This window comes from Micromys minutus (assembly GCF_963924665.1).
Source record: "Micromys minutus genome assembly, chromosome: 1".
Taxonomy (NCBI): Eukaryota; Metazoa; Chordata; class Mammalia; order Rodentia; family Muridae; genus Micromys; species Micromys minutus.
Window position 1 is genome coordinate 245,766,651 of NC_137969.1, and position 27,526 is coordinate 245,794,176.

The window sequence follows — 27,526 nt, forward strand, 5'->3', positions numbered from 1 at the left end:
TTTCAGGAGCTCCGTCTTGGTTTTTGATAGAAGCAAGACATCCATTCCATTTAGTTAATGTTGAGTGTAAAAGTTTGTTTGAATTATTTGGAAAGGGAATATAGAGATAGAAGAGAAATTGGTAACTTTGTATTATAAAGGAAATACTTGTAAAATATATGTAACACACACTGAACCACTTTAAATGTACAATGGCAATACGATAGCTCAGTAAGATGGGCGTGGAACAAGCATAGGGAGGGACCCGATTTCAGCTCCTCAGTGCCCAATTGAAAAGACAGACATGGTAGAGTGTATCTATAACTCCAGCACTGGGGCAGTGGAGACAGAGAAGTTCCTAGAGCTCATTGGCTAGCCAGCCTAGCTAATTGGTGAGCCCTACGTTCAACAAGAGATGCTGTCTAAAAGAATATGTTGGAGAGGGGCTGAGAAAAATATCTGATATCATTTGTGACCTAGTTCTATACTCTCACCAACTCATACACACATACATCTCATACACTCATACATATAGAACATGTTCACAAATACATACCCTAAGAGAGAAAGGACTCAAACACACTTATAATCCCCATTTGTGTACACACATACAAACATACATACACACACAAAACTCAAAAACATATGTGCACACCCCATGTGCTTACACACATACACAGACACAAACACACAAAGAGCTCACAAACACATATGTGCACAAAACGATACACATACACACACATACAAATACACACACAAATATATATATATATATATACCCAATGTGGTCTCTCACAAAAGGATAAACACACACACAAACACAAACAATCATAACACACCTCATGCACTCTCTCACACATATTTATAAGAAGAAAGAGTCTCATTATTATGCAGTCATTACCATATTCCATCTCTTAACCCTTTTGTGTCTTAAACTAAAACTCCCTTCCCAGTAAACAATAAAGGTCAGAGTGTTTTTTGTTTGAGTGGAATCCCGTTTAACATTGGTTCCCCTTTGGTTCCAGATGGAGAGAACTGAGCTAACTTGTTTTCCACTACACTACCCCCTTGGCTTCTCTGCATTTGTGTGCTCTTCCTGTGAGCTGTATTATGTGCCTTGGCAGATGTCACTTGCATTCTTTCTAGTCCAGTGATGAGCACTCACCTTGCTCTGGACTCCTTACTACTCCAGTCAGCTCAGCAATACACACCCTTGGCTATACCTTAGTGACACCCTGGCCATTGCTTTGGGATGTGAGTCACAGAGGAGAATTACTGGATCCTGGGATCCATGTGCGTCTAATTAGATCAGTGGTGCACATCTCACCCTCTTGATTTGCTGCAGCGGTTTGCAAAGGTGTAGAAAGACGTGCAGAGCTCAGGTTTTTACCATGGTTATCAGTTTATGTCCACAGGCATCTTTTGCTTGCTTTCTCATAGGCAATCTATTACCTTGGTGGGGGGTTTACAGTTAACACACTGTGTGCATCCTCATCAGCATCTGCCTCGTGGCAGGGACTCAGCAGGCAGCAGGCATTAGCAGGATCTCCAAAGATTGTAATATGGTGAATAAGAACAGGCAGAGCAGGAGTAACCTGCAGACAGCTGCTCTTGCCCAGGCAAAGTTTATATCCTAGATATAAGATTATATTATTTCCTGTTTGGTGGCTACAAAGTATTCTTTTCTACAACCAAGATTTTATTTATTTTGCTTGTTTGTTCATTGATACAGAATCTCACACTGCAAACCCAGTATTCAGTATGTAGACCAGACTGGCTTCACATCCTTCTGTTTAAGCCTTCTGAGTTTTGGGGTTGCAGGCATGAACCATCATACCTACCACAAATAACATTTAATTAATTGTTGAACCTGGAGCTAATTTTCCGTTTGACACAACAAAGCCATCCTGAATGAAATACAAACATTTCAGAACACTGTCTGGTTACTCCTTCAGATTCATTTTGTTTCTGTGATGGAGGATATATATATATTTTTTAGTTTTGAATGCATTTTTGGTAAGTTGCTGTTCTAGAAGACTCTACAACTTTCTATTCTTACCACATTTGTCCAAACAATCTCCTTGCTCTTGAAGGTTAACACAAGGGTTTTCTTTTCATCCAGACCAGCCTAGTCCTAGGTAGCTGTTATAATAGGTATTTTAATAGATACCATTTGATTTTTTAATACATAACAAATAAATAGATAATTAGATTAAAACTATCAACTTGAAAGTATTAAGATTTTTTGTGAGGTTTCCTCTCATGTAGACTGTCTACCGATGTCGATATTTCGTGAAGTGCCTGTGTGTGCTATGACAGCTCAATTTCTTCCTCTTACTTCTGGATATTTATAGTTTTCTTTCAGTTACTAATATTCTTCTATTTCAGGTTATGGACTATAACATTAACTTGGGCAAACACCTTCTCCCCCTCGTGGTTCAGGTGCTCAAATACAGCTCTTGTCCTCAACTACGGCATTATTTCCAACAGCCCCCTCGCTGCTCCCTCTGGTCCCTAAAGCCTCACATCAGGCAGATGTGGTTGAAGGCCTTGCTTGTCATCCTTTACAAGGTGAGTGGCTGTGCTCCCTCCTCTGGGGTGGAAGGTTTTCTGAGAGCGTACAGCACGAGGCAAGCGGGCACCTAACAGATCAGGATTCCAGATAAAAACTTGACCTTCAGAAGAAACACAGTCAGAGCTGAGAAGCAAAGCATGGTTAGAATGGAGAACAAAACAGGAGGGAAGGCCAACGTAGGTTTGCAAAATGTTTAACACAAACCTCTATGCTCAGAATCTTATATTTTTTCCAAGTATGGATGATTTTTCAGAAAACAAAGATGCTATTTAAAATTACATTTGTCAAAGGCCAATGCCAGTGTTCTCTAAGGCCTCGCTGCTTTGATCTAGCCCGTGTTGCCTTCAGTGGTCTGGTACAAAGAGAAATAGGGGACCCTATAAAACGAAGTGTGGTCAGAAGCCAGGTGGTTACTTTTGTGTGCGTTTTTCTAGTGCATGAGAAATACAGGAAGAGCTATGCAGTAGATGAGTGGGAAAGTGTGTCCTCTGAAATAACCACTTGTATTTTCTCCCCCCACTGAACAGTATCCGTACAGAGACTGTGATGTCAGCAAGACCCTGCTGCATCTGATTCACATAACTGTCAATACACTCAATGCGCAGTACCATAGCTGCAAGCCCCACGCCACAGCAGGACCTCTGTACACTGACAACAGCAACATAAGCAGATACAGCGAGAAGGAAAAAGGTACTTCTCAGGACAGATTCCTGTCCAGAACTTAGCTGGGATATGTACTGTGCATCCGGACAGCCGTCTTTATGTTTTCTTAGGAGGGCGAGGAGCACCCTATATATTCTTATGAAGAATCCTGTGAGACACTAAGACAGTCCCTTTTCTGTTTGGCTGATTTTTCAACTCCCTCAGGAATGTTGCTTTCCCCTTTGAACTGAGTGCACAGAAGTCAATTGATAATAATAATAATAATAATAATAATAATAATAATAATAATAATAATAATTATTATTATTATTATTATAATGTTAGCTCTGCTATTTTCTGGCATTTGATTGAGGAGATTTTTAGAGTCCTCTATTCCACGCTGGAAATCTCTTACCTTTGGGCTGTGACTTGCCTGGGTTGGCAGTCACTGGGACCCTCATTTCTGTGTCTCTAGTTTGCCCTTGAACTTTGTGCTCCTAGATTTTGAATTCAGTCTCAATTTCCTGAAGTGCCTTTCCGAGTCTCATTATTCAGTAAGGAGTGATTGAAGGTGCTGGAGATGAGGGACTTTTTTGTGTATCAGTTTAAATTGTTGTCAGCTTTGCTGCCTTTCCTCAAAGATAATGCTAGGATGGGGTGGATGCTAAGCTGGGTGAAGTCGCAGGTGAAATATGAAAAGATCGGGTTTGTATCGTTGATAAATGTCACAGCGTAACTTGAATTCTAAGCGGTGACATAATCGAATCTAACCCTGGGAGAGAACCAAGAGTCCGATGACCTTGTAGTTTGAGAACAGCCAGCAGTCAGAACTGGTGGTTGGGGTGGGGTACAGTCAGGAGCTTGGCTAGTGGCCAGCAATCCACTGTTTTTTGCTGAGAGGACCAAGGTGCCAGGTTCCCTTCAGACAAAGCTAAGGACTGGCTAGATTATGGTACCATTTAGATTCTCCTTGAAGAGCATGCTGTTTGTCAGCTGAGGTCTCTAGAAAATTCCTTAGATTCATCTAAGCTATGGGCACTTTTCAGTGTGCTCACAGTTCGGACAGGTCAACCCCTGGTGACTTCCTGGGTGGGGAGGGGCAGCTTCTGGTCCTTCTGTCTCTATCATGGGACAGAGTGTATCTTGGGAATTATTCCAAAGCTATGAAATGCAAATCACAATTGCTATTTGCTTAGAAAACTAGTTTTCAAGAGACTTTTTTTTTTCCTAAAAAGAAATAAAGTGGGTCATCTTGATGCATTTCCCCTAGAAACATGGGGACTTTATAGAATGTCTCATCTTTGTGTAAGTTCACATAGAGCTTTGTGTCCATTTGGTTGTTAATGTTTTTTTAATTTAATTTAAAAGATTTCTATGGTCCCATCAACTAAAGTTTAATGCTTCAGATTCCATTTACCGAAAAACTCTTGTGCATTAGAAGAGAATTGGTCTTTAAACTTTAGGGCTGACATTCCCTTAGGCTCAAGAAATCTAGACTCCACATTGTCATCACGCCTGGGTCACATCTTGTCATATGTAGCTATCCCTAAAGCTCAAACATTGCTGTTTCAGAGATGCTGAACTCAGATAGCAATTTCATTTACGGGGCTGGGACATGCACGTCTCTGCTCTCTGTCCCGCTGCCTGGATGTGCCTTGTCCTTTCAAAAGACAAGAGTGGAAACTTTGGGAAGAAAATGTTAGGCTTTACAGCATGGTGGGTGTCACTTGTCACTTGGATTATTTTTACCTAAAAGCAGCCACGTAGGGATACAAAAAGGGATCTCTAAGCAAGCTTAGTAGACCTCAAGCAACCCAGGTTCACCAGAGCCAAAGGATTATTTCCCTAGGATCCACAGAAACGGTTGCAGCTAGGCAGTAAACGCCACGGGGGAGAGTCTTCTACTAGGAAGAAGTGTGATCTTTCTGTTTTCTTTTTTCCTTCGTTTACCCTTTCAGTCCATAACCATCTGTGGAGCTTCTGAGATGACAAGTGGCTTTTCCAAGCTTTTTCTGTGTGTCGTGTGTGTCATTACCAAATGTAGAGTACAGTATTTTGCATTCACAAAGCGTAAGGTGCGTGCACTGTTAGGCTGTGTCTATACCAGTTTCCAGATAGCAAGAAGGCATGCGTATGTATGTATATATTTCTTTTAGAAAGGTCAAGACCCACTCCTGTAAATTTCCTCTCCGTTAAATTAGCCTGGAAACAACAGGCGTGATTAAGCAGTGTCCAGACTCCTGGATGAAGTGCGGGCATACACTTTGTTTTCGAGTGTGATGGGCACACTCCCCAAGGAAAGCTCTCTTGGACCACCGAGATGTTTCTCACAATGCCGCCCAGCACCTTTTAGAAGATGGCGGGCAGCTTTGTAATCAGGCTCCGCTGGTGCAGGACGCACGTCGGCCCTTCTGGAATGCTTTCGCTGAATGCTCGTGTAGACACAGCCTAAGAGAGAGTAACCTCCTAAGTGTAATTTTGACTTTCTCTCCCCAATTAGAAGAAGATAGTGTTTTTGATGAATCTGATATTCATGATACACCTACTGGACCCTGCAATAAAGAGTCTCAAACTTTTTTTGCAAGATTGAAAAGGATAGGCGGCGGCAGGATGGTCAAAGGCCAGCCGGTTGGGATGAATGTGCAGAGAAGTATGATCTTTTCCTCTTAGTAGTTTCATGCAGAAATGTTGTACTCTACTGTTTGTTTGGGGTGAAATCTTAATTTTATTGTGTTACTACACATTTCGATATTGTTGATTTATATATATATATGTGTGTGTGTACACATGAGCGGTATATATATACACACACACATTTATATATATACGCAAGTTGACAGACACGTCATTAATGTCATGATTGTCTTCAAGGGCCATTGCTTGGTTCGATTTGTTGCAAAATGTTTGCTTCTCTTCCACACAATTTGAATACACGTTCCTAGATTTGCCTCAGCCAAAACCAACCAGACAAACAAAAACCAAACCAAACAAAACAAGACAAAATAAACCAAACTTTCCCCCCCCCCAAAAAAAAACAACCCTCCTATTTTATGTCCAATGAATTATCAGAGCTGAGGAGCCAACTCAAAGCTTGATTTTTGGAAATTGGATCTTAAAGCACGACTTGGGCTTCTTTTGTACCCAAGTTTCCCAGTTTTTTGAAATCAGAATGAATCTTACAAAAACATGGCCAGAAAGTCAGTTTTCCCTTCTGGTAGAGCTGGGATTATAATTCCAAACTGTGCCAATTTGCGTGCCCAAGTAGGAGGGGAAATAGTACACTCTCCAAGGGAAACAGTACTAGCTCTTTCTGTTTTAATCAGGTGAAATAGAACTGGCCGAATATAGAGAAACGGGCGCGTTGCAAGACAGCGTTCTACACTGTGTGAGAGAAGAAAGCATTCAGAAAAAAAAGCTACGCTCTTTAAAACAAAAATCTCTTGATATAGGGAACGCAGACTCTCTCTTGTTTACGTTAGATGAGCATCGTAGGAAGTCCTGCATAGATCGATGTGACATAGATAAGCCTTCTACCCAAGCTTCTTATATCACGCAACGGCAAAACGATCACCACGGACGCTCGAGACAGAATTCCGCAACGAGGCCAGACAATGCTGAAATCCCCAAGAATCCAGGCACCGAAGGTTTGCAAGAACCACGAAGGCCGGTGATACCAGAAGTCAGGTTGAACTGCATGGAGACGTTTGAAGTGAGAGTTGACTCCCCAGGACAGCCTGCTCCTAGGGAGGACTTAGATCTGATAGATCTGTCCTCAGACTCAACATCTGGGCCAGAGAAACACTCTATACTGTCCACATCTGACAGCGACTCTCTTGTGTTTGAGCCTCTCCCGCCTCTCAGAATAGTCGAAAGTGATGAAGAAGAGATAATGAACCAAGGGAATTGTGGTCCCTTGGGTAACAATGCTGCCTCCTCCCCCTCCATTCCTAGCCAGCCCTCTGTCCTCAGCCTGAGCACAACTCCTCTTGTGCAGGTGAGTGTAGAGGACTGTTCCAAAGACTTTTCTTCCAAGGACTCAGGAAACCACCAGTCAGCGAGCAATGAGGACTCTACCATCACAGCTCTGGATGACCTCACAGACTCTGAAGAGCTGTCAAAGTCAGAGGACCTGAGAGAGTTCATCTCTGGCAGTCCGCTAACGCTTAAGCAAAAACGAGACCTCCTCCAGAAGTCATTCGCCGTCCCTGAGATGTCAGTGGACTATAACCCCGAACCAGGCCTGGCTGAAGAAAAGCCAGGGCAGACGTCAACATCGGGGGCCAAAACTGTGCTCCTTCAAGTTCCTGAAGATGGTGAGAATTTAACAGAAAGCGAGAAGCCCAACAACAGCACCGAGTCTGACACAGAACAGAACCCTGAAAGGAAGGTGGAGGAGGATGGAGCTGAGGAATCAGAATTTAAGATTCAGATCGTCCCCAGGCAGAGGAAACAAAGGAAGATTGCTGTCAGCGCTATCCAGAGAGAGTACCTTGACATCTCCTTCAACATCCTAGACAAACTGGGAGAACAGAAGGATCCAGGTAAGCCTGTATCTCTTCTTTCAGACCTTCAGGTTTGTGCATCTTACTTGGTAGGGTTTTGACACAAAATACGCACCAAACTGGAAACCTTATAATGTCAGAGCTGACATTATAACTGCTTCATAACCACTCGGAATCCATCCTGCTCGCTACAATGTGCTGGATTCAGATGAGGCTGTACCAGTTCCATCAATGTTCTGTGTCTGTTGTTTCCAATTCTTACCATCAACCTTGACTGTTCTGGGCAGTAAGAGGCAGTGTCTAATTGATACCTCGATATTTTAAAAGTAAGTTTGGCCTTCTTAAGCCAACAAAAGCCATTAATCTGGTGTTTATTTTTGCTTTCATTTTTCCCCTCTCTTATTATAATTTTCTTTTTGTTCCTGTGCTAAAACTCTGCCACAAAACAACTGGAGAGGGGGAAAGGTTTGTTTCCTCTTATACTTCTAGGTCACACTTCATCATGGAGGGAAGCTCACGGTAGGAACCAGGAGGCAGGAGTTGAGGCAGAGACCTTGGAGGGGCTTCCTGAGTTGCTGGCTTGTTTTCAGGCTCAGCAACCTTTCTTATCTCAGGTTGGCACTGCCCAGAGTGGTCTGAGACCTCGTACATCAACTAGTAGTTAAGAAAATGCCCACAGGCCAGTCTGATGGAGGCAATTCCTCAGTTGGTTTGTAATTGGCAGTTCCACTCCCCAGGTATGCAATATGAAGTTGGCAATCAAAATTAGGCACCACACTCCTGTTTATGGTATTGAACTATATAGTCCGAAGGCAGAGTAAATCAGCTGTTTGTATAATCATTTAGGGGCCATGGCAGATTGTATATACTGACCAAACATCAGAAACCCCAAGTTACCAGTTACAATCTAGACCCCAATCCATAGGCACCGCCTGATGGGCTTCCAGTCTCAAGTGACATTTCCTATGTTTCATGTGACACACCATTTCTAAGAGGATGTGTTTTAAAAAGTGGTCATGTGATAGTCACTTCCTTCATCCCAAACCAGCCTCCTGCTGGTTTATAACACGAAGAGAGTCGCTTCCTCTTTGTCTGAGTGATAATGGTGATTAAAGGTCTTGAGAAAAATGAAGTTGGATAGCTACAGTCATTTCACTCGAAGTAACTTAGAAACCAGAGACCACTGAGAATCGGCAAAGACCTTGAAGGTGACCTAGAATCCAGCCTGTGGGATCTGAGGTTTCCTCTGTGCACCTCCACCAGTGACGCAGTCCACCACAAAGCAGCTACTTGGAAAAATGCTCAGACCTCTTTATTGGCACCAACATCTGTAGGGGTTTCTATCTCGTTTTTAGTCCTGAGATTCAATCAACAGTTTTCCCAGAAGACACTGTGAGCGTTAGTGTCTTTGGAAAGGGTCGTGTTCTAACCAGGCATGGGTGGCATCCTAACATATAAGGAAAGTTTAACCAGCTAAGAAGGCTTAGAAGGAAATGTGGACATTTTTAAATCTTATTTGTAGCCAGGAAAATTGCTGCATTTGATTTAAGGACAGAACAGGCCGGGAAACTATATAGGTCTATGATAGGAGTATAAGAAACAAGTGATAAACATTTATGATAAACAGGCTGTGTGTAGGTCATAGGACATCCTAGTATATGCATATGTTCCATCTTCTTTATTTATCCTTATATTTAATTATTTCCAAAGATACCAGGAAAAAACTCTGTGTGTGTGTGTGTGTGTGTGTGTGTTCATAATCATACATTTGATCTCAGAACAAGAGAAAGGTACATGAGGAAGGCAAACGATTGTCTCATTTTTTAATAATGTACATTACCCATCAGTTGGTTCTTTAGACCCAGCTTTCCACAGGGGTACACATCTGTCCCTTTCCCTATGGGAGGCACCAGAAGGAGGAGGGGCCACAGAATCAGTGTTTGACTCAGGTTTTCCTGCTTCTACCAGAAGGAGCAAGAGAGGCCCAGACACCCACCCTTCCGTATCCACCCAGAGCTTCACTTGCTAACTGCCTAGAAAATAGGTCTCATCTCTCTGCTGGTGGCAGTCACTGTGCAAAGACTCATGAGCTGGGCTGCTCTTTAACGGCCTTACCAGATTTCCATAAGACCGCATACCTTCAGTTCTGAAAGCATTCCCAGGTTACTCTACCTTCCTCTACCCCCTCAGAAGAAATCCATGGGTTCCTTATCGCAAAATCCTTTGTAGGTCTGTCTGTCTGTGTCTTTCTCTAATTTTCTTCACCTTTCTAACCTAATGGGAGCTGGCTCTTTTCAAGGACACAGCTTTCCTGAAAGCCCGTGTAACTGACATGTGCCATTGGGCTTGGGTCAGGGTTTAGGGGTTATTCTCACTCACCATGGCCACCCTCATGCCAGTATTTCCTCACCTCTGAGACCCACAGCTGCTGTCATCTGGCCATCAGACACACAGTCTCATTGTACATTACTTCTCCCTTGCTCTTTGATCTACCCACACATATGTCCCTGTCAAAATTCTTACTGTTATTAGGTGTTGATGCCCTTGGACACTCTGGGATACTTCACTGCTTCCTGTTTATAAATAAAATACGACCAGCCAGTATCCCGCTTGCATTACCAGGCCATGCCAAGCTAAGACCAAGCTTTCATAACAATAAAAGGTCTCTGTGTCACTATTCTCGGGATAGTGATCCGAGCGAGAAAGTCATGTTATATTTGGCATTCAATGTGGGGCACCACTTATAATAGGCTGGCAAATCTTTCCATGCCTGACTCCAGATCCCTATCTCTCCCTGGAAGTCCTGCATTTCCACTCCTGCCTCAGCTATTGGCCATTCAGCTCTTTAGGAGACCAATCAGAAGGTGTAGGAAGACATGTTTACAAGAAATAAGGCAGCCATATGAATAACAGTACCAGAGTCTGGTCTGCACTCCACTCCCTGCTGGCACAGAAATCAGCGTTTGAATAATAGAAAGACAATCTTTGCACAGTGTACAAAAACATTCTCCCAACAGTTCCACAAGCTCCCCAAACAGCCGCCAGCTGGGGGCCAAATGAGCAACTGTAGTAGGCAGTATAGGACATTTATCATTGCAATCACCACGGGCGGCTCTTTTAACAATTACTACTCTTTCCAGTTTTCACCCGTTTTTTTTTTTCTTCCTTCCACCCCCTTCCTACTCTAACTAAACTGTATTTCTCACAATCACCAAGAACTCCATGGCTAAACCCAATGGTCAGCTACTGAAGCACATACACTAGCATAGCTACAATATTTGTCATAACTGATGAACCCTGCTTCAAGTGGATACTGCATGCATCTGGGTTTCCTTTTATTCAGTGGTCACGACTTCTCACTTGCTCCTGTTGGTTCTCCTCGTCTCCCAGATGGGGTGCCTTCCCTGAGAGAGCGCCATCCTGGGTCGTTTCCTTACCTCTAAGGTCACCACTTACTTTTCTTGGTGATCTCATCTACTGAGACAATTGTTAGTTATTTGTTGCTGGACTAATGCTGTGTCACAAAAACCACCAGCCTGCAGCAGTAAGCTTTCATCGATGAACTAAGCTAAGCCAAGCGTGGGTGGGTGCCTGAGCTCTCATGCTTGCCATCCTACTATGTGCTTCATAAAATCTAGTGATATTCTTATTGTTATACAGCTAGAGAGCAAGCTTAGTCACACAAGCTCTAATCAAAGCTTAATTCAATGGTCTGAGTTGCTTCATTTTGTTGTGATAAGACATTATGACCAAAATCAACTTGGGGAAGGAAAGGGTGTACTTAGCTTATAGTTCCAAGTCACAATCCATTATTGATGGCAGTTAGGAACTGGAGCAGAAACCATGAAGGATTGCTGCTTATTGTCTTGCTCTCCTTCAGCTAGATTCTTATACAGCCTAAACCCAACTGCCTATGGCTATAGGGCAATAGTGGGCTGGGTCCTTCTATGTCAATTAGCATTCAAGAAAATGCTCCACATACATGTCTATAGGCCAGTCTTACCAAGGCAATTCTTCATCTGACATTCTTTCATCCCAGGGGACACTAGGTTGTATCTACTTGACAATATGGTCTTACCGGGACAATCACAGAATACCTGCAAGTGCTTTGTTAGTGAAAGCAAATCGCATGGCTGAACCAAAACCAAGGAGAAATAGGCTTTCCTCCTTAGTGGAGGGGTGTCAGATTCATTCAGGGAAAGGATTTGGCTCAAGAGAGCAATGGGAACACGGAGTCTCATCTCTCACACTGTACAGAACATAATCATACTATAAAATGACCTCTTGCTGTTTAACAGAAATTAAACCCTGGCTGAACATCATTAGTTCTAGCTGGCAACTTTAATCTCCTTTAGATACATTGTATGCCACCCTTTTCTCGTGCATCCCATTTCTATAGTCACTGTTGGTCCGAGGGGTCAGTAATCCTACGTGGCTTACCTGCTGTCGCCGCCTAGCTGATCACCCACTGCCTTCTGTCCTTCCCTTCGTTTATCAACACAGCATCCAGCACAGTCATTTACAATAGAATAACATAACCTTTTTTTTTTCTGGAATAAATTCTTCTTCCCAGGGGCTTTGCACGTTCTTCATAGTAAGAAATCCGAGTTCCTTGTGTGCCCAGAAAGTTCTCTAGAGCCCCTGTCACCATGTTTGCTCACACAATCTGTACTGTTCTCTTTACGACTTCATGAGGCCACAATGGCTGGCCATCCTAAATGTCCTTAGCCTAGGGCTTTAAAAAATTGTATTGGTTATTTTATTTATTTGCACTTCAAATGTTTTCCCCCTTCCCAGTTTTCCCTCTAAATCTCTCCCCTCCCCCTGCTTCTATGAGGGTGGTCCCCACCCACCCATCCACCCACCCACTCCCACCTCACCACCCTAGCATTCCATATGCTGGGAAATCAAGCCTTCACAAGACCAAGGGCCTCCTTTCCCATTGATGCCAGATAAGGCCATCTTCTTCTACATATGTAGTTGCAGCCCTGGGTCTCTCCATGTGTACTCTTTGGTTGGTGATTTAATCTCTGGGAGCTCTGGGAGGATCTGGTTAGTTGATATTGTTTTTCCTATGGGGTTGCAAACCACAGGCTAGGGTTTTATACCTGCTGTTCTCTAAGTTTTGAGCGGTCCAAGACCCATTTGATACACACCCTCTCTTCTTTTAATTCTTTGATCCAACACTAGTCACCCATGAGACCTACCCTGAGCTCAGTTCCCCCTCGCCCCAGCTGGCATGGCAGTTCTAATTCTCTAGTGATCTCTCAACAAGTAATAATGTATTCACTCCAGCACATGTCTCCCCTCACCACACCAAAGTCCCATGAAGCAATAGATTTTTGTCCTGTGTGTTTTCTGTTTCTACCCTAAGTGACTAGGAGAGAGATGGAACATGTGACTAACAGGGAAGTCACCGCATTTTCTATGTGCCACTCTGAAAGACTGAGTGGAGGCGTGTTGAGAAAAAGTTGGTGGCTCTTTTTAAATATTTGCTTTAAATTGTATATAAATGAAGGGCTGCAGAAAATGACCGAGAGCTAAGGAAAGTTTGCTTGGTTTAAGAAAGAGGGCAAACAAACTCACCAATAACTGCCACCCAGTACCATTTCCTTAAGGCTAAAAGTACACTAGAGATTTCAGTACACACACCCCAAATCCCCAAAGCCACAGCCATCTTTCAGTGGAGTTTTGAAATTAATTCCTCTTTCCTCATTTTATATTATTGGTGGGCCATAATCCACGTCTATAAGACATATAGAGGGGAGGGGGTAAGTCAAAGCAGGAGAGATAATTTTGTAAACTTTCTAATTTTGCATTTAAATAAAAAATACCTAAAACATTTTATCTTGATGACTAAAATAATTGGAAATGACTGTTCACCATGAAGAGTGTTTGGGAAACTATAGCAGTTACACTTTTATAGGTTTTTGTTGTTGTTGTTGTTGTTGTTACCATGAAGGCATTAGAGGGAGTTGCAAAGGTTTAATGGTTAGAGTGAATACTCCTTATGTAGAGAACTCGAATTTGGTTCATAGCACCTACATTCTGTAGCTCACAGCTACCTGAAACTTCAGCTTCAGGGGATCCAGGACCCCCTTCTGGCTTCGGTGGGCATCTCTATAAGCACACAAGTGTGAACACACACACACAAACATGTGTGAGCACATGTGCATAAATACACATATATCTAAAATGTAAAAATGTAAAAAAAAAAACCCATAGAAGTTATTAGTGATGATTTGGCTCAGCAAACTGTCTGCTAATTAAGGGGGAACCAAGTTTGGATAACTAGCCCCTCGTAGATGTGAAGCAAGGCAGTACACTGTCTGGGATCCCATTGCTCGAGGGTTGGGGCAGGTCAGGGCAGAGGCAGACAGATCCCTTCAGCTCATTAGCCAGCCAGACTCCCTAAATCCAAGTTCCAGGTTCAGCGAGAAAGCCATCTCAGAAAAAAACCAGTACAAATTGATCAAAGAAAACACTCAACATGAAGCCCTAGTACATCTACACACACCCACATGAATAGGTACATACAGAACACACACAAGGTTACTAATATGGCAACCATATCTACCAGAAGACCCCTGGGTATGAAATGTAGATAGTTCATAGCCATTACTCCTGAACTTTTGTCCCAGACCCTGTTCTGGGACCTTTTATATCTGACTTGTATATCAGATTTAATGGCCATCCAGTGTTGGGAGCAGCATACACTAATTATAAAATATTATGGATTGATCTGTGGCAAGAAGAAGCGGTTGCATTATGAAAAGGATGAGATGGTACCCATTTTAGCTTGTAGTCATGGAAACCCACGGTGGCAAGTCTGAGCCAGCAAGAGGCTCTGTGTTCGCTGCCCAGTGCTGTTCTGAAGAATTGTAGGTTTGACATAATGATCCTTGCAGAACGTTTGAGAGGATACTGTGCAGTTACAGTGAGAGAGGGCTGACTTCCAATATTGATAGATGAATAAGACAATGTTATGTATTATATGTCAAAAATACTTCCTGCCAGAGAGACATATTTTCAATAGGAATGTTTGTGTCCCTCTAAAGCAGTTGTTCTCAGCATGTGGGTTGCAACCCCTTTGGGAGTCACATATCAGGTATTTACATTACAATTCCTAACAGTAGCAAAACTACAGTTATGAAGTAGCAATAAAATAATTTTATGGTTGGGGGGGGCACAACATGGGGAACTGCATTACAGGGTCACAGCATTAGGAAGGTTGAGAACCACTTCTTGGAAGAAACTAAGACACTCACTTAGTACTCTTTATATCATAGTGGACACAGGTCCTGCTTTTAAATCACTCCCAGTTTAGTAATGTTTCTAGGCAAGTGTGTAAACAGTGGCATCGTGGTGTGACATGTTCGGAAACAGTTAAGGGCAAATGCTCCATAAGATGTTGCCAGATCGGTTTTCTTGGGAAAAAAACAGAGTCCTGGAAACCTCCTTGGATGTGAAATCTTTATTGAAGATGGAAATGTATGTGAAAACTAGGAAACCTTCAGACAAGGTGAAGAAGGTAGATACATAGTGCAGAATACGGACCTGTTGGGGAGCTTGGCTCAGAGCAGTCGCAGTAGCATGAACGTGTCCAGTATTAGCTGTGTAGCCGTGGGAGCGTCACTCGATAGACGACATAGCTTCACGAACATCATGTGGTGTAGTCAGTCATCTGCTGGGCTTCGAAGGCATGGAACTCTCTAAGGCAATCGCTAGAGGCAGAGCGTGCATACAGCTTTGATTGGGCATGGCAGACACTCGAGTAAAAGACCCAGAGAGGTCCTTAACCGCTCCATCCCGCTGTCCTTAACTTTAAACAATATTTCCGTTTGTAGATCCCTCTGCTAAAGGACTTTCAACGTTGGAAATGCCACGGGAATCTTCCTCTGCCCCCACGTTAGAAGCAGGTGCACCCGAAACGAGCAGCCATTCATCAATATCAAGTAAGTGTTCCTCAGTGATGGTTTCTGTGTCTGTCAACTTTGGAACGTCACCGATACCTAGTGCTTTCAATTTTGCTAGTTCTCCTATTTAGAAAAACAAAATGACATGTTAGCTCCTCGATGACACAGTACTGTGTAGTTGGAGAAGTGTGGCCTGCGCTACTTCATACCTCAGAATTCAGGTTAATCACATGGGCACTGGCTGCCTAAGAACCCCGAATTCATTCAAGGATAATGACAGAATTTCATCGTTCAATGGAGTGAACACCACTGCTAGTCTGAACACAGGACACAGAACTGGCCATGTGACATGTGTAAGAATTTGTTCATATCCGAAGCTTACCTGGGACTCGTTGGTTTAATCTGAATCATTTCTATTATGAACACAGCTTTATCTGAGTTTTCCTAGAATAAATGCATCATGACCCTGTAGGTGAAATCTTCTTCTTTTAGGCTGAAAAGCAAAAATGGCCCAACACATTGCAAAGTATTCTGAAACTTCCCTCTGCTGCTGGGTACTAGGTTTTGACCATAAGAAGCTTGGGTTCCATTGCTGTTCCCCCAGAGTTTCTACCTCAGCTCAGTGGAGTCAAGAAAATATTATTTTCAGCAAAGGGAATTCTTGGAAGAAATCAGTGTATGTTTCTGGAAGCCTCTGTCTCATGTCCTGAGAAATTTGTATTTAATGTGGATGCTGCCTGAAGGGTTAGTGAATTTTCATTTGACCATCTTTGAAAAGGATAGTTCAAGAAGAAAAGGATAGTTCAAGAAGACAAAAAGTGTATTGTAAATGCTGGACTGTTTGCATAATAATGCAGATGCTGGACTGGTTTTATAGAGAGGAATCATTGTCAGCATCTACCCATTTGTGCATTCATCCATTCATCCATTCATCCATTCATCCATCCATCCATCCATTCATTCATTCATTCATTCATCATGCCGTGAGCATCTGGTGGGGGCCAGGTAGTATGCTTCCCATTGAAGATCAAGGAGGGTAAAGTCTCAGTAGTGACCATAGATGCCACTTCTGTGGTTCTCCTCCTGATGAATGGTTCACACAACATGATCTGGATCCAATCCTTACCTAATCACTGCATGGCAGATGGAGGAGAAAGGCTGAGTGCTTGCCTAAAGTCACAGCCATTGTGTGTGTGTGTGTGTGTGTGTGAGAGAGAGAGAGAGAGAGAGAGAAAGAGAGAGAGAGAGAGAGAGAGAGAGACTGATGAAGATGCTTAGCCTATAAGATTTTCAAGTTGATATTAATTCTACACAGTGTTTGAATAATTCTAAATCAATTATAAGACAGTAAAAATTATGATAATTTTCAAGTGGCCTTTGGTTGCAAAACGGGATGGCTCATTCTAAAGCTAAGTGTTTTGTTGTTGTTTTTTTTAATAATGTTTGATGACTTGACAAAGACACAATAGCATGCTTTCCCTTCCTCATTTACATGAGAAAGAGAAAACAAAAAGAGACCAAATTCCCTTCTTAGAACTCTAAGTCGTGTGTTTTGAAATGGGCAGAATGGTTAAATGTAATTCCGGTGCTGAACACGTGTGTCAGGAGGGTCAGGATCCTGGAGTCATGTCTGAGTCTAGCCTTTCTGGCATGGATTTAGCATGTTAATCTCACCTTCCTGCTCTTGTCATGCAAAGCATCACCATAGAACGTGGTGCTGTGCTCTTGGAGGCATAACGGCTTCGGAAACCATATCCATTGGCCTTCTTCCTCTCAGGAATTCTGTGCCTTCAGAAGCAGTTGAGAGACAGGGGCGTACCTCAGTGGTAGAGCCCTTGCCTAGCATGTGTGAGTCTCTGGGCTCTATTCCCAGGATGGAAAAACAAAGCAAAACTAAGAAAAGGGGGGTTCAGAATCTCACTATAAGAAGTTTTACAGCCTGACTTGATTGAGTCTAAGAGATGATATTTAGTTTTTAATTTTTTAAATCCTTTAAAAGTTTTCTGTTTTTAGCTGGGGATATGTGGCTCTGCCTAACATGTGCAAAGGCCTTGGGTTCAAAACCCAGCACTGAAGAAAAAAAATTTCTGCTTTTGAATTTTTCTTAAAAATTAAAAATTTTTACTTGAAGCTCTACATTTCACATGAGCTACAGACTTATAAAGTTTACCAGGCAATAAACAAACCAGTGACATTTAATATTCAGTTGATTAGCTATTTCCAAAAATTCCGTGAATATGGACTCCAAGACACACGAATCCCACCATGTTCCTGTCTTGACCAAGTTTCCAGTTGATGGTTTCATAACTAAACATTGCCATGACCCCCATAAATCAAACAGCATGCTGACCACACCGGAAATGATGCCATGAATAATATCACTTCTGTTATTAACTGTGAAACCTCTGCATAGTGTCCGGCGTTGTCCAGGGGCTATCTAGAAGACACTGGTCTCTGCATTCCTTTCTAGGGTGTATAGTTTATCAGCTTTGGCTCCTGAACTTGCCCTTTCAGTCGAACGGGGTTGGAGAATCTAACTGGGCAACATCCGGGTGCTTGGGGTCAGGCCCACAGCCATCTTGGTGAGACTGAATGCTCACACTACGTTGGTGTATAGGCAATGAGTGTCTCACATAACAACAGGAACTGAGGCTGGGGTGGCTTTCTAAGTCAGCAGGCAACTGGCAGCATGCTTTCTGATGGTTTTAGTTTGAAAATCCTATCATGACTTGATAACAGGACAAAAATATTAGCGTCATTTTCTAAAACAAAGAGTATACTTGTGGAATGATATTTAATTCACATTATTCAAATGATAGATAGAGGGCTCAAAGGCTGGGAAACAATGCGGATTTGGAAATCGGTATGTTTCGGCTTACTTCAGTTGCTTTTTTGATTCAATTCAAGGCAGCACTGTTTGTTTTGAATCCTTTTTAGGAATGTGGCGGAGGGTACATGTAAAACCGATAACACAGATAATCACATTGCGTTCACTGGGAGCTGGGTAAATGCACGTAGTTGGTGGGTCAATGCAAGAGGCATTACTGTTGCCTACACCACAGGCACAAGGACGGCGTTAGTTTTTCACGTGGTTAAGAGCATATGCTTTTCCGAAAATTGCGAGTAGCTAATGAAGACTCAGTTAAGATTTGTGTGCTGTGTAGAGCCTGTGCGTGCGATGGGAAACATGTTCCCGTGGTAATTGTCTCCTAATTTCCTCCGTATAGCTCAGTATAGGCAGATGAAAAGGGGATCCCTGGGAGTTCTGACAATGAGCCAGTTAATGAAGCGGCAGCTGGAACATCAGTCTAGCGCCCCCCATAACATCAGCAGCTGGGACACTGGTGGGTCACACTTTTTCTTCTTGTTTGCCTCTCAGATTAGCTAAAGCCACTTTCTCTGTGTCCACTTTTTGTGTTCTTTGGTTAAAACAGTTTAAAAGCAAACTGGAAATAATTAACATCTACTCAGATTTCCCAAGTGCTCTAGAGCAATGTGGTCTATGTCCAGGCTGAGCCTTGTTTAGGCTAATCCCCACCTAGGCTGGTTCCTGTCTAGACTGGTCTCTTCTAGGCAAGCCCAACTCTTTTTCTTTTTTTAAAGACCCAGATTTCAGATCTCAAGTTATCTGTCATAGGAAGAGTGGGTAGAGCCATGATTTCATGGCACACAGTTTTAAAAGCACCAGATTATCAATATCCTCTTTCAGAAAATACAAAGTACTGAAGTTAGCCTATTTAATGGCAAGTCTTGGGTCAGTGATGGCTTGACCTGCAAGTAGGTTGTGGAATGGATTGTGCAGTTTTGGCCATTGGGGTCACCAGGTTGCAGTCACACACCCTCATGTTCATAAGCCAGAACTGCATCTAGCCTGTCACCCAGTCAGAACGACCGCCATGGCACATCTGTTTTGAGTATGACTGTTTGGCATTTCCTGCCCCTTATCACATCTATGTGTGCCGCCTTCTCAGCTCATAACACTGCGGTGGTCGCTCTTAAGAGCCTGCCTTGTCTTAGTTTTTTTCTTCTTCTTAAATTAAATGGGTCATTTGAGGTACAAAATGAAAGTGCCTTGAAGTTTGCATAGGCTGAGAAAATGTAAGAGCTGATTACTGCAGCACGCTGTGGGAGTGCACTTTACTATCTCGGTGATTATTTTCAGGCTTAAATTATGAGATTATTTTTAAAATTCCTCATTATGATGCAGAATCACAGTGCTTGCACACACACAGTCACACACACACACACACACACACACACACACACACACACAAACACACACACACAAGCTCCAAGATCTTGAGCAGCTTTTCAAATTGTATGTATGTCCTTTTGTTTGCCTTTGTTGCTCTTCAAGAGATCCACATACCACACCAACCCCATATTAATAGGCAGCTTCAGTCCCCTGGACTTAGACGAGTGTTTGACAGGTCAAAGACTTAGCGTTTTCTCTTCATTTAATGGTACACAGAAGTGAGCAAAGAGTAGCTAAGAGGCAACAGACAAGAGAAGGGAAAGACACTGGCTAGTCATTCCCAAGCATGTGTTTGACTTGATGGTCTTTTTTTTTGCTGAATGTTCCATAGAGGACTCTGCCTCCCTCTGCAGAGATTAAGCTGCTTAGCCCGAGAAGCACAGTTCAGTTAGCACTCTGGTACTAAGCACTCAGCTTGCCTTGGGGACCCTGAAATCATTTTACCATTCGGTCGTAGCTCAACCTGTGGCTTGAACTTGGCCATTCTACATTCTGCCTATAGTTATAATCTGGTTTAATTAAGTAGAGCTACGGCAGTGTTCTGGCCTGAACTTTAAGCTACAAAACCCTACGTGATGCCACATAACCCAGTTAACTACAGGTGTCACCTTTCAGTCAGACCTAATGGTACTTGTCTTCTTGGTTTAACATAGGACTCCATGGTGTTCAGACTTCACTGACATGTGCTAGGGCTTATTTTTTAGTTTTCCCATTCTCAACTTACTTCTCCAGTCTCTAAGTCCTTTAACAAGTCTTATCTCACTATTCTCAAGTCCTTTGTTTGTTTGGTTGGTTGGTTTTGAACCCAGGCTCTTTCTTTGTTACCCAGGCTGTTCTTGAACTTCCGGGCTCAAGTGATCTTTTTGTCACAGCCTCCGGCAGCTGAGCCTGCCTTACACCTGGCTTCAGTCACCTCACGTTTGCTAACCTGAGGCCAGCAGGAAAGTCTGCGAATGTGTGGTGTGATGTTAGGTGACGTGTTATTTTGAACCACACACATTGATTTAGTGACTCTAGCTTCCACCAAGAAGAACTAAGGTCCTGGCAACATCCAGACTAGGACAACTTAAGTTGGGGCACGTTCACCTCAGTACACACCAGCTTGTCCATTGAGAGTCTGTCTCTTCTTTGCTGTCCGCATCTTCTGTATGAACATCTCTCTTAATGTCTCTCCATCTCGGCTCCTTCTTCTTGCTCTCTGCCCTCAGTCAAATCCCTATCATTTTCTGGACCTGTCCAAGTGTTTTCTGTGTGAACTGTCTGACCATTGTTCCAGCATACCATTGGCATATGTATTGATCCACATAACACGTTTCATGGCCATGGTCTTGGCCCTTCATTTCATATTGGGATTTGCACTCTTCTGAAACAGAGTGGGAATAGAACTTAAAAAAAAAAAAAAAAACAACTAGTTTTGAATGCTCTAATATTTTCAGGTGCAGCTCATTTAACTGAGAGACAGGTTTGTAGGTAAGCCTTGAATAAACCCCAGCCCCAGATTTAATCTTTATGTGTTGCTAAAGTAACTGTAACAGTTTGCTGCATTGAATTGCGTGGTGACTTGTACCCAACTGACCCCACTGAAGACTGAAACGCTCTCTTTATCCACAGAACAGATACAGCCTGGGAAACGGCAGTGTAACGTGCCAATGTGCCTAAACCCCGACCTGGAGGGACAGCCATTGCGAACAAGAGGTTGGTTGAGTCCCAAAGTGTCAGCCGGTAGAAGTGAAGGACAGCGTGTCTCTCACAAATCCACACAGCAGCCGCCAAAACCTCAGCCTCGGCAGCTCCACGTGTTGCAGTAGCTCCTGCAAACGCCTTCATGACCAGGGAATGGTGACAGCTTTTCCTTGAACATGGCCCACAAGGACGAAAGCTCTGCCTTATTATATCTTCCCAACAATGGGGGCTACATGACACAATTCTAATGGCTCTCGTCTAGTACTTTGGACATTTGAAAATAACTCCCCACTCATTTTCCCCTTAGCCGTTTCCAGAGCAGACTTCCCTGAGCTCCTTAGCCCTCCCTCCCAAGATGCATCATGTTTCTGCATTGCCCTTGCTCTTTTCCTGAGCAGAGTTTAGATTACTTAAACTTATTTTAGATTATTCGCTTAATTTCTCCAGAATGGTGGAACTGTGGCTGATCAGCTTTGTTCACAGCTATCTTGAATTATGTATGAAAAATACACACTTTCTTCTGCACGCGGGGATAAAATGAGCATCCATCTGTGCTGGGATCATCAAAATTTTTATTTTCTGAATTCATCCCACACATTTAAACACATATTTAATTAATCCTTACTTTTGTTCTTAAAATTAGGAAGGCTGGTGAATCTATCACTGGTTTAAAAAAAAAATCCTGACCACATCTTCCAAGTAGTCTCTTGAATCAAACAGACCAATGTGGTGATATTTGTGCCCAGCTTCCTGGACACTTCTTTGGTAATGGTTAGCGTCCTAGCCCTCCTGAAGATGAGACAAATCACTGGACTCTCTGGCTAAGAAAAGCTTTTGTGAGTCAGGGTGTTGAGCAAATCTTCGGTACCTGGTTGTGATCTACCCATCAAAACCAGGATGATGTAATGGCAAAAGCATGAATGCGGATGCACAGTCTTCCGGTCTCTCTCTTATTGCAAATGGTTAGAGTCCACTGGTGTGGCCGTGCAGTCGGTGTGTGCTTTGAGACCAGCACACCTTCGGAGTCTTGCCTGTCTCTGAGATTCCAAAGGGGGTGTTTATCAGCATCTATAACTTTGAAGTTTGGCTGTGGAAAAGATGCCATTTATATCCAAGTTTCTGAGCACCCTGCTTCTGTTTCTCTGTACAGAGGCTGGATGTCCTAGATATGTTGGAAAGGAACCAGTGGTGGTGGGGCCTCAGAATTGTTGCTAATAAATAGGGGACGAAAATGGAAGCTGAGTTTAACACTGCCAGCTTAGTTGTGGGTTTTTTATGACAAAAGGTTGCTGAACTCTGCATACATATATATATATATATATATATATATATATATAAAATTTCTTATCTTCTTATACATTGCTTTCAGTTTTCACTTCAGTAGTGGAACTTAGCCATCAGTTCAGCTAATGTTGTCCTATAAGAAACAATGTGCAGTCATCTAACTTACACTCTTTGATAGACAACTTCCATAAATACTACAGCATGCTTTCTGTCCTGTCAGAGAGAAAACCAACTTCATTTGGGTTACTATAAGTGGCCCCTATTAGGTAATGCCTGTTTGGAAGCCACCCAAAATACCTGAATCCTTCTAGATCCTTTGGTTGCAATCTTGACTTGGAGTTGTTCCTAATGGGATTGTGGACACATCTCCATAGATCTATGGGCAATTTTTTTTTCTACTCTGGTATAGTTGTTTTAGCATTTGGCTATTGTGCCCATCAATGATAAAGAGTTGCTGGGAATTATATTTACGCTGTCTGCCTTTGCTACGAGTTTGCTTATATGTCTGTGATACTGTGCAACATCTTTATAGACATCCTTAGTTACCAGCACCCTTAGATATCCCTGGCAGGAACGCTATCCCAGAAACATCTGATAATATGGTAGCAAGGTTTATATTCCCAACTGCGATCTTTGAAAGGTGCAGACATTTTCAGCACTGATAATTGTGTTTGCACGAATTTGCTTCTCAGAAATACCATGAACTTCAACAGCATTTCCCCTGTCAGGCCATACAACATGGCCTTTCAGGCTAAGCATCTAAGGTTTATATTCTTATATTATTAGAACCACCATTTTCTCAGTCGTTATTCTTTCTGAGGAGAAATCATACATCTTTGATTTCAGGGCCAAGTTATGTGTTTCTTGATGAGTTATTTATAAACGGGTTATTTAATGACTGTTGCTGTTCTGCCTTTTTATCTGCTTGGAGAACTTGGATTCACAATTACTATTTAGCAGAACGTGATGCTATTTCATGTTGTCACTTGGAGACTCATCTTTGAAGCCTCAGCTGCACAGCTCTAGGGAATTTGACCCATGCTGATGTCTTTCTTGGCAGAGAGCGTGCTCCTGAATTCCTACATTTATTACATTTTAAGATTTACTCCATTTATCTGTGTGTAAATTTTGCACGTGTGTACACATGAATGCAGGTGCCCACGGAGGCCAGAAGAGGAGCCTGTCAGGTCACTTGAAGCTGGAATGACAGGCAGGTGTAAGCCATCTTTCCAGTTCCCTTCCCTCCTTTACTGGTCTATTGGTTTCTATTGCTAAGATTCCAACCTCAGATTTCTTTGAAAGGTTCTAAACTCAAAGTCTTTAAACTGTCATATTGACTGGGGGAAGTAGAACAAGTCATCAAGTCAAACAGCTGATGCTGCATTCGTAAATCCTTCCGTCTTCTAGTGCTTTCGATGGTTATTTTCAAAGCAGATTAGGAAATTGGGTTTCTAGCCCTGGTACCTCCTGCTCATCTGTGTGAAGTCTGGGGGTCTCACTGCTTCCCACTTAATCAGGTGTATCAAGTCTGGGGTCTCACTGTCTTCCCATAGCAGCTCCACATTAATGATGATCCGCATTTGTACATTAGACGCACCATATTGTTCAGGCAATCTCCTTTAATGTTAGGAGGTCCATCTTTATCTTAGACTGCTGCCCCAGATGGGATTTCTGATTTCTCAAAATCATGAACCATGGAAAGGTAGGCATCCAGCTCTTTCTTGGCCCCGCTCCACCAAGGGGGAGGGTTGCTTTTTCATGCCGTGGATGGGGTGAGGTCACAGTCTCATGAGTGTGATCTTCAGAGAGTTACTGAATGCAGAGTGGGGAGTGCCCTGGCCCAGAAGCTTTTCTGTGTTCATGGTTGTCTCTCTGCCGTTTACCCAGGCGCCACTAAATCCAGCCTGCTGTCAGCACCCAGCATAGCCAGCATGTTTGTGCCTGCACCTGAAGAATTCACAGAGGAGCAGCCAACGGTGATGGCTGACAAGTAAGCTCGCCCGTTATTTTCCCCCCTTTGGTTATAAAGTTGGAGTCTGGTCACCAGGTGAGGATATACACTCTTGTTTTTCAACAGGCTAAAGCTGTGTTTTACACAGCTACAATTCAGAAATGTGCACAGTATGGCCAGGGCTCCTCCTCCTTTATTTTAATTTGAATTAAATCAGATAATTTCACTTACCCCTAAAATTAATTTCATGACCATAAGATAACCTTCATCTAGAGGCGTCAAATTTTTGCACTAGAAATAATGATAATAATAGTAATAATAAAACTGGGCTCCCCTCTTAGTCCATCCTGACAATACAGTCCGTTCTCAACATCAAACTGGCTCATCATCTCTCCACTTGTCAGTTCCCAGCAGCCTTGGGTTCTTCTAGGCTTAAGCCCACATTTAGCTCGTTGGCTAAGGTATTCTAGTGTGTGAATGTTCCCAGTGCTCTTTCCCCGGCCCCATCTAGAATTCCAGAGTGTTCCTGATGTGTTCTCTCTCCTTACTTGATCTTCCTTTACAGTCTAGCAAAGGCAAAGCTTCCCTGATTATGAGGGGCAGGGCTCCACTTTTTCAGGGCCTCTGGGCACATCTCTAGCCCGGCACATGTCACACTGTATTTTATTTCTTTGCCTAAATAATACTGGTACATGTTATAAAATCGATGCTGAGTTCCCTGGGATGAGAACAATTTCTTCTGTATTTGTGCCCTGAGCATGCTATGTCTTGTCTGGCACACAATTTTTTTTTTTTTGAGTGAGTGTGACAAAACAAAATAAGGCTTGGAGATTTTCAAACCTGAATAGATCCCTTGGGAATAGATAGGTTCTGAGGTGGTTCACACTTCTAATAAAGGAAAGTGAGTAGAAAGGACTGGGAATATCCACATAGGAATGCTGGTTGCTCAGTCAGAAGTGATCCGACGGCTGTCTTGGGCTTTCTACACCTGTAGTTAAACACTACGACCAAAACCAACTTAAAACGTGTAGCCCTTCATCTAGGGAAGTCAGGGTAGGAGGCCAGGAAGCAGAAACTGATGGAGGAATGCTGCTTACTGGCTTGCTCCCCCAACACTGTCTTAGCTTGCCTTTTCATACACCATATCAGCCACCCACCAAGAAAATGCCCCAAAGACATGCCCACAGGCTGAACCCATAGAGCTATTTTCTTAATCAAGATCCCTTTTTTCCAGATAATCCTAGCTTGAATCAAGTTGATATAAGAACTAGCCATCACAGTGGCCAGACTTGAGAGGCAAAGGTTTCTGGTTTGCACAACGGCCTTGAAATGTACCCAGAGCTTTGATTATAATTGCCCCATTTTGTGTTATATGCTTCCCATTTCAAGTTCTCATTTTCCTGGTTGCTTCTGGTTGTGTGTGTGTGTGTGTGTGTGTGTGTGTGTGTGTGTGTGTTCCAGTGCGCATGCATTTGTGTGAGCACCAGCTATTTTTAGTTCTCAGTTTTCCTTTATAAAGCTGCCTTTGGTTGAGTTGGGTGAATGGAACCTATATTAGGACACAGGGGAGATCGTGAGTATGGGCTTCTTAAGCAAGTGTGAATGTACTAGTTTGGCAGGACTTGACTCGAGAGGCTCAGCCTGGCTCTGCAGGCTTTCTTTCCTTTGTCTCTCACCCACAAATAGAATCTCTTTTCAAAGCTCCTAGCCATCTGTAGGCACTTTTGATTTTGACAAATGAAAAGTAATGTACTGCCACCCCTTCCTCCTTCCTTGCTGCTGTGTGTGAGGTGACTTCCCCCAGACACCTGATAAAGCCCAAGATCATCAAATAGAGGATCCTGAAGGCCACTCTGTACCAGTAGGAACAATACCTCCAAGTTAAGTGCATCTGGTATAACCCAGAGGTATCAACAGTAGAGTGTGAAGAGATTCAGGGACCAGGTCCTGATGTCCAGATTGGCTGTGCAACATGCTGCCCACAGACTTCCAGGAAATCCACGGTCCGTAGCGTCAAGGACCTGGAAGAGTTCCTGTTGTGAGCAGCTCTTACTGGGCTGCAACATTTCCTCCATCACAGAAACAGCAGCAGAACTGGCTGTCAGAGCCAAACATACCACCAAACTGTACAACAAGGGGAAAAAAAGAGATGTCTCACGTGCTCATTTATTTGTGCTTAAATAAAACCATAAAAACTGATTAAAAAAAACCCAAAACAAACAAACAAACAAACAAAAAAAAAACCCCAAAAAACCAAACCTAGTCACTGACTAGTCTCAGACACAGTTTCACATTCTCAGAGGCCTAAGAGCTGTTAGCCTACCTCAAGTTCTTTCTAAATTAGCAGAAACCTCTCTGGGGCCAGATGGTCATGGACTAAATGGTAAGGAACATCCAAGATGGCTGCCATGCACACTTTCTTCGTCTTCCAGTGACCGTGGCACTCAGGTCCTCACTTACGTGAGAGTGGGCCTAGTTGCCACCATTTTGGGCCTTTCTGAAGACTTCAGACAAATGCTTATATGTTTCCTTGCAACCACGGTTGGGTTTCTTACGCGTCCCTCCCTCTGTTTTCTTTGCAGATGCCATGACTGTGGGGCCATTCTGGAGGAATACGATGAGGAAACCCTTGGGCTAGCCATTGTGGTCCTCTCCACGTTCATTCACCTAAGCCCAGACTTGGCGGCGCCACTGTTGCTTGATATCATGCAGTCTGTGGGAAGGTAAATGTCAGCTTCT

General features: G+C 43.0%; 1 protein-coding gene across 4 annotated transcripts in view; it reads left to right on the top strand.

The window, feature by feature from the left end:
* The window catches only part of UNC79 (unc-79 homolog, NALCN channel complex subunit), a gene marked incomplete at its 5' end in the record, with an annotated part of 173,122 nt that overhangs the window by 97,204 nt on the left and 48,392 nt on the right, over positions 1-27,526 (top strand). For 2 of the 4 annotated variants that reach the window (XM_080922443.1, XM_080922444.1), the window contains 9 exons: positions 2,368-2,550; positions 3,082-3,244; positions 5,697-5,846; positions 6,520-7,737; positions 15,546-15,653; positions 18,842-18,958; positions 21,481-21,564; positions 24,724-24,826; positions 27,370-27,510. In XM_080922443.1, the coding sequence (XP_080778569.1) occupies positions 2,368-2,550; positions 3,082-3,244; positions 5,697-5,846; positions 6,520-7,737; positions 15,546-15,653; positions 18,842-18,958; positions 21,481-21,564; positions 24,724-24,826; positions 27,370-27,510 (2,267 nt within the window). The remainder of the gene's footprint in view (positions 1-2,367; positions 2,551-3,081; positions 3,245-5,696; positions 5,847-6,519; positions 7,738-15,545; positions 15,654-18,841; positions 18,959-21,480; positions 21,565-24,723; positions 24,827-27,369; positions 27,511-27,526) is intronic. The other 2 variants (XM_080922445.1, XM_080922446.1) reach the window with 2 other exon arrangements.